At 40.5% G+C, this 20,191-nt stretch overlaps 2 protein-coding genes across 16 annotated transcripts in view; both read left to right on the top strand.

Annotated features, from left to right (window-relative positions):
* Positions 1–20,191, top strand: part of LOC135760849 (protocadherin alpha-C2-like) — a 115,439-nt gene that overhangs the window by 57,858 nt on the left and 37,390 nt on the right. For 2 of the 15 annotated variants that reach the window (XM_065274880.2, XM_065274866.2), the window contains exon 1: positions 16,863–19,588. The exons of 9 other annotated variants lie outside the window; for them this stretch is intronic. In XM_065274880.2, the coding sequence (XP_065130952.1) occupies positions 17,168–19,588 (2,421 nt within the window). In that variant the 5' untranslated portion in view covers positions 16,863–17,167. Of the gene's footprint in view, positions 1–401; positions 2,870–10,704; positions 13,326–13,915; positions 16,458–16,862; positions 19,589–20,191 lie in introns of those variants that run through there. 4 more of the 15 variants (XM_065274934.2, XM_065274903.2, XM_065274888.2 and 1 more) reach the window with 4 other exon arrangements.
* Positions 6,332–9,750, top strand: LOC135761047 (protocadherin alpha-8-like). The gene has a single exon (XM_065275148.1). The coding sequence runs from the start codon at positions 7,065–7,067 to the stop codon at positions 9,459–9,461; it is 2,397 nt and encodes a 798-aa protein (XP_065131220.1). The 5' UTR covers positions 6,332–7,064; the 3' UTR covers positions 9,462–9,750.

The following is a 20,191-nucleotide window of genomic DNA, read 5'->3' as shown; positions in this document are numbered from 1 at the left end:
ATTCAATGTATGCATTTTTAAAATATTTGTGTTTCATAGTCATTGAACTCATGACATTTTGCGCTGTTGATGCTCTGCAATGCTTTACCAGCATTTAAAGTTAATACTTTACATATCCTATTACCTTTAAAGGTTTAACTGTTTCAACAAACGCCCACAAACTCATTCATTCTATATTTGAATGTCAGGGTATGATGGATCAGTGTGAATTAGTCTTAATTTTTTTTGTATTATTATATGGGCATTGACTGCACAAAGGCGATAACTTTTTTAGCTTGAATTGTCCGCACGGTGTCATCAGAGACCGACATGTTGTCTACTCTCGGTAACACGAGGCTTTTTCTCGGTTAAGGGAGGGTTCAGTTTTGTCACGTGAGGCTTTTGTTCGCGAGAGACGATATTGCTGTCTCCGTTTATACAAGAGCTTTGAGGAATTACGACGTTGTGCAGCTCGGCATTTTCGAATGGATCAAGCGGATTTATTAAACTGATGCTGAAAATGCCAAAACAAGGATTTAAATCGTGGATGTATTTTATTTTACCGTTCTTCATTTGGGATAATGCTGACGGGCAAATTGTGTATTCTGTGTTGGAGGAGGTAGATCCTGGCACCACTGTGGGAAATATAGCAAAGGATTTGAACCTGAATATTCAAGAATTAGAGGTTCGTGGATTTCAGATCGTTGAAGGACCAAATAAGAGGTATTTCGGTGTCAGTTTAAAAGGGGGTCTACTCGTCGTCAGCGAGAGAATAGACAGGGAACAGTTGTGCGGAAGGAGCAGTAAATGTGCTCTGGAAATGGAAGCTATTGTGAACTCCCCTTTAAACATGTTTAGGCTGGAAGTGAATGTTTTAGACATCAACGACAATATGCCTATTTTTAAAGCACAAAAGACACAACTGAATATCGCAGAGTCGGCATTCCCAGGTGAGAGATTTACTTTACCGAGCGCGTTTGACGCGGATGTGGGCAGTAATTCGGTAAAAAGCTACAAGCTGAGCCCAAATGAATATTTCTCTTTGGATGTTCAGAGCGGAGGAGAGCAGAGTGTGTCTGCTGAATTGGTACTACAGAAAGCTTTAGACCGAGAGAAACAGCCTGTAATCCAACTCACATTGACTGCTGTAGACGGAGGAAAACCTCCGAGATCAGGGACATCACAAATTGTTATTAATGTTAAGGATGTAAATGATAATATGCCTGTGTTTACTCAATCTCTCTACAAAGCACGAATCACTGAAAATGCGGTCCTCGGGACTTCTGTTATCACAGTCCAGGCTAGCGATTCTGACGAAGGTTTAAATGGAGAAATAATGTATTCATTTATAAGTCATGACGATGACAATACTGCAAACGCTTTTACTATTGATTCTGCTAGTGGCTTAATCTCTGTTAAAGGGACCATTGATTACGAGACGACCAATGCCGTAGAAATACGCGTACAGGCCAAAGATAAAGGTCATAATCCAAGAGCGGCTCATTGTAAAGTTTTAGTTGAAATTACTGATGTAAATGATAATGTCCCTGAAATTTCCGTGACATCTTTAGCTGAAACTGTAAGAGAGGACGCGACTGCAGGTACAATGGTGGGATTGATAACTGTTAAAGATGGAGACGCAGGAAAAAATGGGGCTGTCGTTCTTAAGATACCCGATTTTGCTTCATTTCGTATACAGAACACCTATAAAAATAAATATTCTCTTGTTGTTGACGGTCCTCTCGACAGAGAGAGCGCGCATAAATATAATGTGACCATCACAGCAACTGATGAGGGGACTCCGCCTCTCTCTAGTACCAGTGTCATTACTGTACACGTGTCTGATGTGAATGACAATGCACCGCGCTTTTTAGAGCCCGTCATTAATGTTTATGTGAAAGAGAACAGTCAGATCGGAGCTGTTATTCATACAGTATCTGCATTTGATCCTGATATAGGTGATAATGCCCGGATCACATATTCATTAGTAGAAAACTCTAAAGGCAGCCCGGTAACATCCATGATTAACATAAACTCTGACAGTGGAGATATACACAGTTTGCAATCTTTCAATTATGAGGAGATAAAAACGTTTCAGTTTAAAGTTCAGGCCACAGACTCTGGTGTTCCTCCGCTTAGCAGTAACGTGACTGTCAATGTTTTTATTCTGGATGAGAACGACAATAGTCCCGGGATTCTCGCGCCCTATTCCGAGCACGGTTCCGTTAACACCGAGAACATTCCCTATTCTGCAGAAGCGGGTTACTTTGTGGCCAAGATCAGGGCTGTAGATGCGGACTCCGGTTACAATGCGCTTTTGTCTTATCACGTCTCTGAGCCCAAAGGAAACAATCTGTTTCGAATCGGAACCAGCAGCGGGGAGATCAGGACTAAGAGGAGAATGAGTGACAATGATTTAAAAACTCACCCGCTGGTGATTTTGGTTTGTGATAACGGAGAGCCCTCACTGTCTGCGACTGTGTCGATTGATGTCGTCGTTGTTGAAAGCGGAGGTGACGTCAAGACTCAGTTCAGACATGTACCACTGAAGGAGGAGAGCTTCTCGGATTTAAATCTGTATTTGCTGATAGCTATTGTGTCTGTGTCCGTCATCTTTTTACTGAGCCTCATCAGTTTGATAGCTGTGAAATGTCACAGGACAGACAGCAGTTTGGGCAGGTACAGCACCCCAATGATCACCACACACCCTGACGGGAGCTGGTCTTACTCCAAATCCACCCAACAGTATGACGTGTGCTTTAACTCGGATACACTGAAGAGTGACGTAGTGGTTTTCCCTGCGCCATTTCCGCCTGCAGATGCAGAATTGATCAGTATTAATGGAGGAGACACTTTTACAAGAACACAAACACTTCCTAATAAAGAAAAGGTAAGAATAAAGCTGCATGCATTGACGAGATTTGTTTATTTTAATAAAAGTATTACGCACTCCACTCGCCAAAGTGTCCTGGTTTTGGATGAAATACTGTGAGCATTCATTTATTTCGTGATAATATCAAAAATACGTGACTATATCACGAAACTTTGTGAGACTGGGTAGCTTTAGCTCATATCGACGCTATCCATGGTGCTGAAACTATTATGAGCGACAATGACTTTTTCCCCATATGCCTCCTAGGGACATCGATTTTAAATTAGTTGTCACTTTCATATCTGAATATTTGTTTTGAGTGGGCTGACATTTACATTTCGCTTTGCATTTTCATGCTTATTTTTGTGTAGCTTTGCTGGTTATGGTGGTGGTTTCATTGATGCCTTAGTTTAATTTTCAAGAAAAAAAGTTATCTGCTAAAGGTGAATCTCGTTTATTTTGTTCATAAAAATGCAGCTATTTCAGTACCCTTTGTCACAATTAATGTGTTTTTTATTCATAATGTGTTTATTAGTCACATACACAGTTATTAATCAAACACATCTTGCAATGAAATGTAGGTCGGGTAAGCTTTTTGTTACACTGTGCAAGTAATAACATAACAGAAATAGAGATAATAATGAAACACAGAATAACAATAATGATAATAAACAACATTTTAATGTGTTACCCTGTCGATGGAGATTAGTAGAGATGTTGCTTGTGTTAAAGTAGAAAATTGATCTAAATTATAGGTAACAAAGTAAAATAAAATCTAAACGGATCGACCAGAATTTTGTTTGAGTTTTGTTTTGCTCGATTTTTTAATACTATTTCTAAAATTATTATCAGTACAGCATCTTCTGCACGACACTGTTTGCACAACGCAGATATTATGTTTAAAAATCAATGTTTGTCCGCTAGAGGTCCCCAGCAGCCCGTGTCTTCGCCTTGCATTTGCGGGTGGTGGAGGAGGAGATTGCTTTGTTCGCCACATCGTCTCAGTCGTCGTGTATAGCAGGCTAAACAGTCGAAATGCAGTTAGTGCTGTCTTGGCTAAATACTGTGTATTTTCGTTAAAACGGAATATGGCAACTACATCGGGACATGCTTGTGTATTAACGATTTTTTTTCATGGTCTGGTTTGCTTTGGGAATGTAGCGTACGGGCAGATTGTGTATACAGTGTCGGAGGAGACAAATACCGGAACCACAGTCGGCAACCTTGCGAAGGATTTAAACCTGAGCATACAGGATCTGCTTAAACGGGGATTTCAGCTAGTATCTGGGCCAAATAAAAGGTATTTTGATCTTAATGCAAAAACAGGAGTGCTGCATGTTCAAGAGAGAATAGACAGAGACGACCTGTGTGGACGAAGCCTAAAATGTTCTCTTCCATTAGAAGCTATTGTTAACGAGCCATTAAATGTTTATCGCTTTGAAGTTAACGTGTTAGATATTAATGATAACACGCCTACATTTCGTTCCTCTGATAAACGTTTTAATATATCAGAGTCGGCATTTCCAGGCGAAAGGTTTCCATTACCGAGCGCGTTTGACGCAGATGTGGGCATTAATTCGGTAAAAAGCTACAAGCTGAGTCCGAATGAATATTTCTCTCTGGATGTTCAAAGCGCAGGAGAGCAGAGCATGAGTGCTGAGTTAGTGCTGCAGAAAGCTTTAGACCGAGAAAAACAGCCTGTAATCCAGCTCACACTGACCGCTGTAGACGGAGGAAAGCCTCCGAGATCAGGGACAATAGATATAATTGTTAATATTGAGGATGTAAATGATAATGTTCCGGTGTTTACAAAGTCTTTATTTAAAGCTCGAGTGACAGAAAATGCACCGCCTGGTACCCCCGTTATCCAAGTTCACGCCAGTGATTCAGATGAAGGATTAAACGGTGAAATCGTATATTCATTAGTAGGCCATGACAACGATAATGCCGCAGATGCATTTTCCATAGATTCTGAAACGGGACACATAACAGTGAAAGGCACTATAGACTATGAAAAAGGCGCTGCGGTTGAAATTAGAGTACAAGCTAAAGACAAAGGTCATAAACCACGGGCCGCATACTGTAAAGTTCTAGTGGAAATAACTGATATAAATGACAATACTCCAGAAATTTCTGTTACCTCTTTGGTAAATACTGTTAAGGAGGATGCACCCAATGGCACGGTGGTTAGTATGATAACTATTCTAGATAATGATGCCGGGAAAAATGGGGAAGTCAGGCTAAAGATTGGTGAGTCGCTGCCATTTAAAGTTCAAAACTCGTACAAAAATTATTATACATTAGTTGTTAACGGCCCTTTAGACAGAGAGAGCGCGCATGAGTACAACTTGACCATCACAGCTACTGATGAAGGGACTCCACCTCTTTCTAGTACCAGTGTCATTACTGTACACGTGTCTGATGTGAATGACAACGCGCCGCGCTTTTCAGAGCCCGTCATTAATGTTTATGTGAAAGAGAACAGTCAGATCGGAGCTGTTATTTATACAGTATCTGCATTTGATCCTGATGTAGGTGATAATGCCCGGATCAAATATTCATTAGTAGAAAGCTCTAAAGGCAACCCGGTAACATCCATGATCAACATAAACTCTGAAAGTGGAGATATACACAGTTTGCAATCTTTCAATTATGAGGAGACAAAAACGTTTCATTTTAAAGTTCAGGCCACAGACTCTGGTGTTCCTCCGCTCAGCAGTAACGTGACTGTCAATGTTTTTATTCTGGATGAGAACGACAATACTCCCGGGATTCTCGCGCCCTATTCCGAGCACGGTTCCGTTAACACCGAGAACATTCCATATTCTGCTGAGGCGGGCTACTTTGTGGCCAAGATCAGGGCTGTAGATGCGGATTCCGGTTACAATGCGCTTCTGTCTTATCACGTCTCTGAGCCCAAAGGAAACAATCTGTTTCGAATCGGAACCAGCAGCGGGGAGATCAGGACTAAGAGGAGAATGAGTGACAATGATTTGAAAACTCACCCTTTGGTAATTTTGGTTTGTGATAACGGAGAGCCCTCACTGTCTGCGACTGTGTCTATTGATGTCGTGGTTGTTGAAAGCACGAGTGACGTCAAGACTCAGTTCAGACATGTTCCACTGAAGGAGGAGAGTTTCTCGGATTTAAATCTGTATTTGCTGATCGCCATTGTGTCTGTGTCAGTCATCTTTTTACTGAGCCTCATCAGTTTGATAGCTGTGAAATGTCACAGGACAGACAGCAGTTTGGGCAGGTACAGCACCCCAATGATCACCACCCACCCGGACGGGAGCTGGTCTTACTCCAAATCCACTCAACAGTATGACGTGTGCTTTAACTCGGATACACTTAAGAGTGACGTAGTGGTTTTCCCTGCGCCATTTCCGCCTGCAGATGCAGAATTAATCAGTATTAATGGAGGAGACACTTTTACCAGAACACAAACACTTCCAAATAAAGAGAAGGTAAGAAATAAGGTAAAATTGATTAAAAGATACATTTTTACAGTGTCATTGTGATTAGAATTTAGCTTTTTCTTCATGTTAGGTGTACTCTTGTTTTTATCGTAAATGGTATTACTTTGTAGGCTACATAAATCTCAACAAAACAAAAACATCCCTAAAATAATTAATGCTGTGTACCGTCTTTAAATTGTCATTATTTGCAAAAGCCTTTGTCCATGGTCCTGAAAACACAAAATTTCGAGTGCAAAATTGTTTTGCATTGTTTTTATGTTTATACCAAAAGCCTCGTTGATTTGATGCCGTTCCTTGTACATGGTTCTGAATGTCTGAATTTTGTTGCCACTTTTATTAATTAAATATGTTTGCCTCTTTTTATTTTTTATTTTATGGCATTGTAGGCATATTTTACTTAATATTTACAGTTTGGAGAAATGCAATTCATTTCTAAATTATTTGTTTTGTTTCTTAAACTTTTGTAAGATACATGATCGATGATTGTTCAAAACAGTTTATTTAACATTTGTTTTGGTGATACACAAATTTGTCCGCGCGATGTCAGTCTCTGTCTGTAGTGTTCGCTGTCACGACCTAGTAAAGCTCCTCCTATGTTTTTTGCAGTCGTACTGGATGAGGGCTTTGTTAAGCCACCGCCATTGTCCTCGGATGCAGTCCTCTCGGGGTTCAGGAGAAAGCTGTTGTATAGACATGTCGGCAGATTTCAGTGATTTTATATACACAGCGGTAAAATGTGTTTAAGTGAAGCTCAGATGTTTACGCTGTGGATATTTATCAGTGTTTTTCTGCGCTTCTGGATGTTTACGGATGGACAGATTGTGTATTCCATTTCGGAGGAGGCAAACCCAGGCACGACAGTTGGGAATTTAGCGAAGGATTTAAACTTAAATTTACAAGACCTTGAAAGACGTGGATTTCATATAGTGTCGGATGCGAACAAAAGGTATTTCGGTTTTAATTTAAAGACTGGTGTTCTTCACGTTCAAGATGTAATCGACAGAGAAAAGCTTTGTGAACAGAATGTGAAGTGCTCGTTGCCTTTAGAAGCGGTCGTTAACTCGCCTTTAAATATATATAGATTTGAGGTAAACGTACTAGATATTAATGATAACTCACCAGTATTTCGTACCACAACGACAACTATTAACATTTCAGAATTAGCATTTCCAGGGGAACAGTTTGCTCTGCCAAGCGCGTTTGACGCAGATGTTGGCAGTAATTCGGTAAAGAGCTACAAGCTGAGCCCAAATGAATATTTCTCTTTGGATGTTCAGAGCGGAGGAGAGCAGAGTGTATCTGCTGAGTTAGTGCTGCAGAAAGCTTTAGACCGAGAAAAACAGTCCGTGGTCCAGCTCACACTGACCGCTGTAGACGGAGGAAAACCTCCGAAATCAGGTTCAATGCTGATAGTCGTAAATGTTGAGGATGTTAATGATAACATCCCCGTTTTCAGTAAATCATTGTATAAGGCTCGCGTAAATGAAAACGCGCCACACGGCACTTCAGTTATTACAGTTCATGCCAGTGACCCTGATGAAGGTCTAAATGGTCAAATTGTCTTTGCTTTAGTCAACCAAGATAATGATAAAAACGTCGATTCTTTCTCAATAAATCCTGAAACCGGCGAGATTACGGTAAAAGGTGATGTAGATTACGAAAGAAAAAATGCTGTTGAGCTCCGCGTGCAGGCGAAAGATAAAGGGCATAAACCACGAGCAGCGCTTTGTAAAGTACTAGTTGAAATTGTTGACATTAATGATAATGTTCCAAAAATCTCTGTAACATCTATAGTAAATACAGTTAGAGAAGATGCTCCTATTGATACCGTGGTTGGAACGATAACTGTAACTGATAATGATGCTGGTAAAAACGGGCAAGTCGTTTTAAAAATTCAGGGCTCTGTTCCTTTTAAAGTACAGAATTCCTACAAAAATTATTATACTTTAGTTGTAAACGGTCCTTTGGACAGAGAGAGCGCGAATGAGTATAATGTGACCATCACAGCTACTGATGAAGGGACTCCCCCTCTCTCTAGTACAAGTGTCATTACTGTACACGTGTCTGATGTGAATGACAATGCGCCGCGCTTTCCAGAGCCCGTCATTAATGTTTATGTGAAAGAAAACAGTCAGATCGGAGCTGTTATTCATACAGTATCTGCTTTTGATCCTGATGTAGGTGATAATGCCCGGATCACATATTCATTAGTAGAAAGCTCTAAAAGCGTCCCGGTAACATCAATGATCAACATAAACTCCGACAGTGGAGATATACACAGTTTGCAGTCTTTTAACTATGAGGAGATAAAAACGTTTCAGTTTAAAGTTCAGGCCACAGACTCTGGTGTTCCTCCGCTCAACAGTAACGTGACTGTCAATGTTTTTATTCTGGATGAAAACGACAATAGTCCCGGGATTCTAGCGCCCTATTCCGAGCCCGGTTCCGTTAACACCGAGAACATTCCCTATTCTGCAGAAGCGGGTTACTTTGTGGCCAAGATCAGGGCTGTAGATGCGGACTCCGGTTACAATGCGCTGTTGTCTTATCACGTCTCTGAGCCCAAAGGAAACAATCTGTTTCGAATCGGAACCAGCAGCGGGGAGATCAGGACTAAGAGGAGAATGAGTGACAATGATTTGAAAACTCACCCGCTGGTGATTTTGGTTTGTGATAACGGAGAGCCCTCACTGTCAGCGACTGTGTCTATTGACGTCGTGGTTGTTGAAAGCGGAGGTGACGTCAAGACTCAGTTCAGACATGTACCACTGAAGGAGGAGAGTTTCTCGGATTTAAATCTGTATTTGCTGATCGCCATTGTGTCTGTGTCCGTCATCTTTTTACTGAGCCTCATCAGTTTGATAGCTGTGAAATGTCACAGGACAGACAGCAGTTTGGGCAGGTACAGCACCCCAATGATCACCACACACCCTGACGGAAGCTGGTCTTACTCCAAATCCACTCAACAGTATGACGTGTGCTTTAACTCGGATACACTTAAGAGTGACGTAGTGGTTTTCCCTGCGCCATTTCCGCCTGCAGATGCAGAATTAATCAGTATTAATGGAGGAGACACTTTTACCAGAACACAAACACTTCCTAATAAAGAGAAGGTAAGAAAAAAATATTAATTTGAGAAAATATATTTTTTACGGTGCAATAGTGTTTAGAATTTTGTTTCTCTTACTCATGTTTTATCAAACGTGGTATTACTTTTAACATAAATCTCAAAAAAACAAGGTTATATTTCACCCCTAGAATAATTAATGCTGTTTACAACTCTTGAATTGTCATTCATTGCAAAATTCCCTGTCCGTGGTCCTGAAAACACAAAGCTTCCCATTGACAGTTTGAATGTTCTCGCACTATATTTCTTGCCAAACATATTTACGCTTTGAGTAACCTGCTGTATAATTTGCTCAATATTTGACTTTATTTCTATTTATTCATTTATTTTGCATACGGTCTAATAATCCTTACTGAGCACAACAATTGTTGTTGGTGCTTCTGTAGTTGATAGTAGAGCTGAAGATCTTTGCCCGAACCCGACGGGACCCGACGGGCTCGGGCGGGTTCGGGCTTCATTTCTAACATTTTACACGGGCTCGGGGCGGGCTCGGGCTTCCGCTCCGGCTTTGTGAGGTAAATGAGCGGTCAAGTTCAAATCAGTAGCGCAGGATCGCGCTGAATTCATTTACAGTGGATTTAATGAATTTCCTCATCAAAAACATGTAGCCTAATTCTGGTGAGTAGGTTTTTCAATGTATAACTAAATATTAATCGAGTCTTACATAATTTAGACAGAGGATATAGACTAATGTTGGCAGTAAATGGAGAGAAGTGCCGACGCAAATCCCGCGGAGCCTGCCTCTTAATTTCGTTATTGCCAAATACCCATCTTAATTCAGAATGTATTATCTTAATTTAATTCGTTAAGAAATAATAATTGTATTGGCATATTTAAAGTGTATTGCATAAGCCTATTTAGAATGAGATGTTACAATGTTACATATTACTTATTTCTTTGTTTCAACTTCCAAGTGGCGTGTAGATTATTAGTCATGAATAAATAATGTTAAAACCTGTGTAAATTTCTCATTCTTGACAAAAGCTGTGTGTGTGCGCACATTTAAATAATGTCGGGCTGTAAACGGGTTCGGGCTTTTAAAAAGCTGTCAATCTAAATGTACGTTCGGGTTCGGGCTGCATTCTGTCGGGCTCCGGACATTTCGGGCCTAACTTTTAAGGCCCGATTACAGCTCTAGTTGATAGATTGCCAAAATAATATAGCCTAAGTCTTTATCCAGATCAAAAACTTTGAAAAATATTTTGAAATTATGCTTTTTTATTTAATAAGTATTCTTTTTATATTTGCAAGCAGTTTGGTTTGCAGTTGCCCGCACGATGTCAGCAGGCTTCCAATTTGTGCACAGCGAAATTCTGTAACGTAGATAAGCTCCTCCTGGTTTCGTAGCTGACTTCTCGAGCGCAGGGCTTTGTTCACAGTTCGCCATTGTGTCAGAAGACAGCTGTCGTGCGGTTTCTTGTGAATTGCTACTTTGCGATTATGCTATATGATTTCCGTGGTTTTGTCATTTCTAGAAAATTTAGACACAATGATATCCACTGGACAACAAAAAGGTAGCTTTTGGGTTTCACTGTATTTATTCTGTCGGCTATGGAATATAGCAGACGGGCAGATTGTGTATTCCGTTATGGAGGAAGCAAACCCAGGGACTACAGTTGGGAATTTGGCTAAGGATTTTAATCTGAATATTCAGGAACTTGAGGTACGAGGGTTTCATGTCGTCCAGGGGCCTAACACGAGGTATTTCGATACAAATTTAAAATCTGGAACTCTTCATGTCAGAGAGAGAATTGATAGAGAAGCGATATGCAAACAGAATATAAAATGTTCTTTTTCTGTAGAAGCCATGATAAACTCCCCGTTAAATATGTACAGGTTTGATGTAAATATTTTGGACGTTAATGATAATGCACCAGAATTCCAGACGACAATTACACATTTAAACATCAGTGAATATGCTTTTACGGGGGAGAGGTTTCCGTTACCGGGCGCGTTTGACGCAGATGTGGGCAGTAATTCGGTAAAAAGCTACAAGCTAACCTCGAACGAGCATTTTTCTCTGGATGTTCAGAGCGGAGGAGAGCATAGTGTATCTGCTGAGTTAGTGCTGCAGAAAGCTTTAGACCGAGAAAAACAGCCGGTGATCCAGCTCACACTGACCGCTGTAGACGGAGGGAAACCTCCAAGGTCTGGTACGACAGAAATCGTTGTTAACGTTGTGGATGTTAATGATAACATTCCTGTCTTTAGTAAATCTTTATATAAAGCTCGTATCAATGAAAATGCGGCGCCTGGTACTCACGTAATAACTGTTCAAGCTGTTGATATAGACGAGGGCGTAAACAGTGAAATCATTTATTCTTTTATCAGTCACAGCACTGAAAAAACCGCCAATGCATTTTCCATAAATCCGCAAAATGGTGAAATTATTGTGCAAAATAATGTAGATTACGAAGAGAGGAGTGCGGTTGAACTTCGAGTACAAGCAAAAGATAAAGGACACAGCCCGAAAGCAGCGCACTGTAAAGTGTTAATCGAAATCGTTGATGTTAATGACAACATACCAGAGATATCTGTGACGTCTTTAGTAAATACAGTTAAGGAAGATGCTCCTATTAATACTATGGTTGGAATGATAACCATTACTGATAATGATGCTGGTAAAAACGGGCAAGTCGATTTAAAAATCCAGGGCTCTGTTCCTTTTAAAGTACAGAATTCATATAAAAATTATTATACTTTAGTTGTTAACGGCCCTCTAGACAGGGAGAGCGCGCATGCATATAATGTAACCATTACAGCTACTGATGAAGGGACTCCGCCTCTCTCTAGTACCAGTGTCATTACTGTACACGTGTCTGATGTGAATGACAACGCGCCGCGCTTTCCAGAGCCCGTCATTAATGTTTATGTGAAAGAGAACAGTCAGATCGGAGATGTTATTCATACAGTCTCTGCTTTTGATCCTGATGTAGGTGATAATGCCCGGATCACATATTCATTAGTAGAAAGCTTTAAAAGCGGCCCGGTAACATCAATGATCAACATAAACTCTGACAGTGGAGACATACACACTTTGCAGTCTTTTAACTATGAAGAGGTGAAAACGGTTCAGTTTAAAGTTCAGGCCACAGACTCTGGTGTTCCTCCGCTCAGCAGTAACGTGACTTTCAATGTTTTTATTCTGGATGAAAACGACAATAGTCCCGGGATTCTAGCGCCCTATTCCGAGCACGGTTCCGTTAACACCGAGAACATTCCCTATTCTGCTGATGCGGGCTACTTTGTGGCCAAGATCAGGGCTGTAGATGCGGACTCCGGTTACAATGCACTGTTGTCTTATCACGTCTCTGAGCCTAAAGGAAACAATCTGTTTCGAATCGGAACCAGCAGCGGGGAGATCAGGACTAAGAGGAGAATGAGTGACAATGATTTGAAAACTCATCCATTGGTGATTTTGGTTTGTGATAACGGAGAGCCCTCACTGTCAGGGACTGTGTCTATTGATGTCGTGGTTGTTGAAAGCGGAGGTGACGTCAAGACTCAGTTCAGACATGTACCACTGAAGGAGGAGAGATTCTCGGATTTAAATCTGTATTTGCTGATCGCCATTGTGTCTGTGTCAGTCATCTTTTTACTGAGCCTCATCAGTTTGATAGCTGTGAAATGCCACAAGACAGAGAGCAGTTTGGGCAGGTACAGCACCCCCATGATCACCACACACCCTGACGGAAGCTGGTCTTACTCCAAATCCACTCAACAGTATGACGTGTGCTTTAACTCGGATACACTTAAGAGTGACGTAGTGGTTTTCCCTGCGCCATTTCCGCCTGCAGATGCAGAATTAATCAGTATTAATGGAGGAGACACTTTTACCAGAACACAAACACTTCCTAATAAAGAGAAGGTAAGAAAAAAATATTAAATTGAGAAAATATATTTTTTATGGTGCAATAGTGTTTAGAATTTTGTTTCTCTTACTCATGTTTTATCAAACGTGGTATTACTTTTTACATAAATCTCAAAAAAACAAGGTTATATTTCACCCCTAGAATAATTAATGCTGTTTACAACTCTTGAATTGTCATTCATTGCAAAATTCCCTGTCCGTGGTCCTGAAAACACAAAGCTTCCCATTGACAGTTTGAATGTTCTCGCACTATATTTCTTGCCAAACATATTTACGCTTTGAGTAACCTGCTGTATAATTTGCTCAATATTTGACTTTATTTCTATTTATTTATTTATTTATTTTGCATACGGTCTAATAATCCTTACTGAGCACAACAATTGTTGTTAGTGCTTCTGTAGTTGATAGATTGCCAAAATAATATAGCCTATGTCTTTATCCAGATCAAAAACTTTGAAAAATATTTTGAAATTATGCTTTTTTATTTAATAAGTATTATTTTTATATTTGCAAGCAGTTTGGTTTGCAGTTGCCCGCACGATGTCAGCAGGCTTCCATTGTGCAAAGAGAATTTCTGTAACGTAGGTAAGCTCCTCCTGGTTTCGTAGCTGACTTCTCGAGCGCAGGGCTTTGTTCACAGTTCGCCATTGTGTCAGAAGACATCTGTCGTGCGGTTTCTTGTGAATTGCTACTTTGCGATTATGCTATATGATTTTCGTGGTTTTGTCATATCTAGAAGATTTAGACGCAATGATATCCACTGGACAACAAAAATGTAGCTTTTGGGTTTCACTGTATTTATTCTGTCGGCTATGGAATATAGCAGACGGGCAGATTGTGTATTCCGTGATGGAGGAAGCAAACCCAGGGACTACAATTGGCAATTTGGCTAAGGATTTTAATCTGAATGTTCAGGAACTTGAGGTACGAGGGTTTCATGTCGTTCAGGGGCCCAACACAAGGTATTTCGATACAAATATAAAATCTGGAACTCTTCATGTCAGAGAGAGAATTGATAGAGAAGCGATATGCAAACAGAATATAAAATGTTCTTTTTCTGTAGAAGCCATGATAAACTCCCCGTTAAACATGTACAGGTTTGATGTAAATATTTTGGACGTTAATGATAATGCACCAGAATTCCAGACGACAATTACACATTTGAATATCAGTGAATCTGCTTTTCCGGGGGAGAGGTTTCCGTTACCGGGCGCATTTGACGCAGATGTGGGCAGTAATTCGGTAAAGAGCTATAAGTTGAGTCCAAATGAACATTTTTCTTTGGATGTTCAGATCGGAGGAGAGCAGAGTGTGTCTGCTGAATTAGTACTGCAGAAAACTTTAGACCGAGAAAAACAGCCTGTTTTCCAGCTCACACTGACCGCTGTAGACGGAGGAAAACCTGCAAGGTATGTGACGACAGAAATCGTTGTTAACGTTTTGGATGTTAATGATAACATTCCTGTCTTTAGTAAATCTTTGTATAAAGCTCGTATCATTGAAAATGCTGCGCCTGGTACTCACGTAATAACTGTTCAAGCTGTTGATATAGACGAGGGCGTAAACAGTGAAATCATTTATTCTTTTAGCAGTCACAGCACTGAAAAAAACGCCAATGCATTTTCCATAAATCCGCAAAATGGTGAAATTATTGTGCAAAATAATGTAGATTACGAGGAGAGGACTGCGGTTGAACTTCGAGTACAAGCAAAAGATAAAGGACACAACCCGAGAGCAGCGCACTGTAAAGTGTTAATCGAAATCGTTGATGTTAATGACAACATACCAGAGATATCTGTGACGTCTTTAGTAAATACAGTTAAGGAAGATGCTCCTATTAATACTATGGTTGGAATGATAACCATTACTGATAATGATGCTGGTAAAAACGGGCAAGTCGATTTAAAAATCCAGGGCTCTGTTCCTTTTAAAGTACAGAATTCCTTCAAAAATTATTATACTTTAGTTGTAAGCGGTCCTCTAGACCGAGAGAGCGCGCATGAGTATAACGTGACCATCACAGCTACTGATGAAGGGACTCCACCTCTCTCTAGTACCAGTGTCATTACTGTACACGTGTCTGATGTGAATGATAACGCGCCGCGCTTTGCAGAGCCCGTCATTAATGTTTATGTAAAAGAGAACAGTCAGATCGGAGCTGTTATTCATACAGTATCTGCTTTTGATCCTGATGTAGGTGATAATGCCCGGATCACATATTCATTAGTAGAAAGCTCTAAAAGCGGCCCGGTAACATCAATGATCAACATAAATACTGACTGTGGAGATATACACAGTTTGCAGTCTTTTAATTATGAGGAGATAAAAACGTTTCAGTTTAAAGTTCAGGCCACAGACTCTGGTGTTCCTCCGCTCAGCAGTAACGTGACTGTCAATGTTTTTATTCTGGATGAGAACGACAATAGTCCTGGGATTCTCGCGCCCTATTCCGAGCACGGTTCCGTTAACACCGAGAACATTCCCTATTCTGCAGAGGCGGGTTACTTTGTGGCCAAGATCAGGGCTGTAGATGCGGACTCCGGTTACAATGCGCTGCTGTCTTATCACGTCTCTGAGCCCAAAGGAAACAATCTGTTTCGAATCGGAACCAGCAGCGGGGAGATCAGGACTAAGAGGAGAATGAGTGACAATGATTTGAAAACTCATCCGTTGGTGATTTTGGTTTGTGATAACGGTGAGCCCTCACTGTCAGCGACTGTGTCTATTGATGTCGTGGTTGTTGAAAGCGGAGGTGACGTCAAGACTCAGTTCAGACATGTACCACTGAAGGAAGAAAGTTTCTCGGATTTAAATCTGTATTTGCTGATCGCCATTGTGTCCGTGTCAGTCATCTTTTTACTGAGCCTCAGCAGTTTGGTAGCTGTAAAATGTCACAAGACAGACAGCAGTTTGGGCAGGTACAGCACCCCAATGATCACCACACACCCTGACGGGAGCTGGTCTTACTCCAAATCCACTCAGCAGTATGACGTTTGCTTTAACTCGGATACACTGAAGAGTGACGTAGTGGTTTTCCCTGCGCCATTTCCGCCTGCAGATGCAGAATTGATCAGTATTAATGGAGGAGACACTTTTACCAGAACACAAACACTTCCTAATAAAGAGAAGGTAAGAAAAAAATATTAAATTGAGAAAATATATTTTTTACGGTGCAATAGTGTTTAGAATTTTGTTTCTCTTACTCATGTTTTATCAAACGTGGTATTACTTTTTACATAAATCTAAAAAAAAACAAGGTTATATTTCACCCCTAGAATAATTAATGCTGTTTACAACTCTTGAATTGTCATTCATTGCAAAATTCCCTGTCCGTGGTCCTGAAAACACAAAGCTTCCCATTGACAGTTTGAATGTTCTCGCACTATATTTCTTGCCAAACATATTTACGCTTTGAGTAACCTGCTGTATAATTTGCTCACTATTTGACTTCATTTCTATTTATTAATTTATTTAGCATACGGTCTAATAATCCTTACTGAGCACAACAATTGTTGTTGGTGCTTCTGTAGTTGATAGATTGCCAAAATAATATAGCCTAAGTCTTTATCCAGATCAAAAACTTTGAAAAATATTTTGAAATTATGCTTTTTTATTTAATAAGTATTATTTTTATATTTGCAAGCAGTTTGGTTTGCATTTGCCCGCACGATGTCAGCAGGCTTCCAATTTGTGCACAGCGAAATTCTGTAACGTAGATAAGCTCCTCCTGGTTTCGTAGCTGACTTCTCGAGCGCAGGGCTTTGTTCACAGTTCGCCATTGTGTCAGAAGACAGCTGTCGTGCGGTTTCTTGTGAATTGCTACTTTGCGATTATGCTATATGATTTCCGTGGTTTTGTCATATCTAGAAGATTTGGACGCAATGATGTCCACTGGACAACACATTTTTAGCTTTTGGGTTTCACTGTATCTTTTCTTTCGGCTATGGAATATAGCAGACGGGCAGATTGTGTATTCCGTGATGGAGGAAGCAAATCCAGGGACTACAGTTGGGAATTTGGCTAAGGATTTTAATCTGAATGTTCAGGAACTTGAGGTACGAGGGTTTCATGTCGTCCAGGGGCCTAACACGAGGTATTTCGATACAAATATAAAATCTGGAATTCTTCATGTCAGAGAGAGAATTGATAGAGATGCGATATGCAAACAGAATATAAAATGTTCTCTTTCTGTAGAAGCCATGATAACCTCTCCATTAAACATGTACAGGTTTGAAGTAAATGTTCTTGATATTAATGATAATGCGCCTGCATTTCGTACATCAATAACACATTTGAATATCACAGAGTCTGCTATTCCAGGGGAGAGGTTTCCGTTAAAGAGCGCGTTTGACGCGGATGTTGGCAGTAATTCGGTAAAGAGCTACAAACTGAGTCCAAATGAACATTTTTCTCTGGATGTTCAGAGCGGAGGAGAGCAGAGTGTGTCTGCGGAGTTAGTGCTGCAGAAAGCTTTAGACCGAGAAAAACAGCCTGTAATTCAACTAACACTGACCGCTATAGATGGAGGAAAACCTCCAAAGTCTGGTACAACAGAAATCGTTGTTAACGTTGTAGATGTTAATGATAACATTCCTGTATTCAGTAAGTCTTTGTATAAAGCTCGTATCATTGAGAATGCTGCGCCTGGTACTCACGTAATAACTGTTCAAGCTGTTGATATAGATGAGGGCGTAAACGGTGAAATCGTTTATGCTATGGTCAGTGACAACGGTGACAATGATGTCAATGCTTTTTTGATAAATCCCGAAACTGGCGAAATTACTGTGCAGCGTGATGTAGATTACGAAAAAAGCAGTGCAATAGAATTTCGAGTACAAGCAAAAGATAAAGGACATAACCCAAAAGCAGCGCACTGTAAAGTGTTAATTGAAATCGTTGATGTTAATGACAACATACCAGAGATTTCTGTGACGTCTTTAGTAAATACAGTTAAGGAAGATGCTCCTATTAATACTATGGTTGGAATGATAACCATTATCGATAATGATTCTGGTAAAAACGGCCAAGTCGTTTTAAAAACTCAGGGCTCTGTTCCTTTTAAAGTACAGAATTCTTACAAAAATTATTATACTTTAGTTGTTAACGGCCCCCTAGACAGAGAGAGCGCGCATGAATATAACGTGACAGTCACAGCTACGGATGAAGGGACTCCGCCTCTCTCTAGTACCAGTGTCATTACTGTACACGTGTCTGATGTGAATGACAACGCGCCGTGCTTCCCAGAGCCCGTCATTAATGTTTATGTGAAAGAGAACAGTCAGATCGGAGCTGTTATTCATACAGTATCTGCTTTTGATCCTGATGTAGGTGATAATGCCCGGATCACATATTCATTAGTAGAAAGCTCTAAAAGCGTCCCAGTAACATCTATGATCAACATAAACTCCGACAGTGGAGAAATACACAGTTTGCAGTCTTTTAACTATGAGGAGATAAAAACGTTTCAGTTTAAAGTTCAGGCCACAGACTCTGGTGTTCCTCCGCTTAGCAGTAACGTGACTGTAAATGTTTTTATTCTGGATGAGAACGACAATAGTCCCGGGATTCTAGCGCCCTATTCCGAGCACGGTTCCGTTAACACAGAGAACATTCCCTATTCTGCAGAGGCGGGTTACTTTGTGGCCAAGATCAGGGCTGTAGATGCGGACTCCGGTTACAATGCACTGCTGTCTTATCACGTCTCTGAGCCCAAAGGAAACAATCTGTTTCGAATCGGAACCAGCAGCGGGGAGATCAGGACTAAGAGGAGAATGAGTGACAATGATTTGAAAACTCACCCGTTGGTGATTTTGGTTTGTGATAACGGAGAGCCCTCACTGTCAGCGACTGTGTCTATTGATGTCGTGGTTGTTGAAAGCGGAGGTGACGTCAAGACTCAGTTCAGACATGTACCACTGAAGGAGGAGAGTTTCTCGGATTTAAATCTGTATTTGCTGATCGCCATTGTGTCTGTGTCAGTCATCTTTTTATTGAGCCTCATCAGTTTGATAGCTGTGAAATGTCACAAGACAGGCAGCAGTTTGGGCAGGTACAGCACCCCAATGATCACCACACACCCTGACGGGAGCTGGTCTTACTCCAAATCCACTCAACAGTATGACGTTTGCTTTAACTCGGATACACTTAAGAGTGACGTAGTGGTTTTCCCTGCGCCATTTCCGCCTGCAGATGCAGAATTGATCAGTATTAATGGAGGAGACACTTTTACCAGAACACAAACACTTCCAAATAAAGAAAAGGTAAGCAAAAACAGATTTTAATCACTAGGTAAATGTGCCAGATTTAAGATTTTTCTTTCTGACCTGTATTTCTGTATTGTAGATTATTGTTCAGCAGGCACGTGCACACATAGACATCAAAGGGGGCTTGAGCACCTGCCCTTTTTATTCCTGGAGAGAAAGTGCCCTTTGTTTCTGGGGTGTTTTTTAAAAAAAAAATGCTAATATGATCTTTATTCATTTAACAACTGATGTCTGTCTGTTTCTTGTGTTTTTTACTTGTTGCTTATTTAATTTAACATGAATTTATTCAGAAATCATTTAAATGAGATTTAAACTCTTATATAAAGAAAAATAGCGCTATTTGTGGCACACAAACGGTTAAACGATGAGTCCCGCCTCCAAAATTCACATCGCTAATATGATTGGCTTTACCTTTCCTTAGTCCCGCCTCTCTAACTTACTTCGCTTTATGATTGGTTTGTCTACACTCGTGCTGCATCATTCGCGCTTCAAGCGCCAAAGCTCAGCCCGAACGAGATGCGATCATGTGCATGATTATGCAGGCAGGCTACCGGTAAGTGTGTGAGGAAGAAAGCATTCTTATATTAACAGTTTTATGCA

This window comes from Paramisgurnus dabryanus, chromosome 16, assembly GCF_030506205.2.
Source record: "Paramisgurnus dabryanus chromosome 16, PD_genome_1.1, whole genome shotgun sequence".
In the NCBI taxonomy this organism is placed as follows: domain Eukaryota; kingdom Metazoa; phylum Chordata; class Actinopteri; order Cypriniformes; family Cobitidae; genus Paramisgurnus; species Paramisgurnus dabryanus.
This window is presented reverse-complemented; position numbering and strand designations above follow the sequence as displayed.

What these genes read in the sequence shown, in the direction of transcription:
- LOC135761047 (XM_065275148.1), top strand. Translation starts at nt 7,065, where the DNA reads ATGTGTTTAAGTGAAGCTCAGATGTTTACGCTGTGGATATTTATCAGT.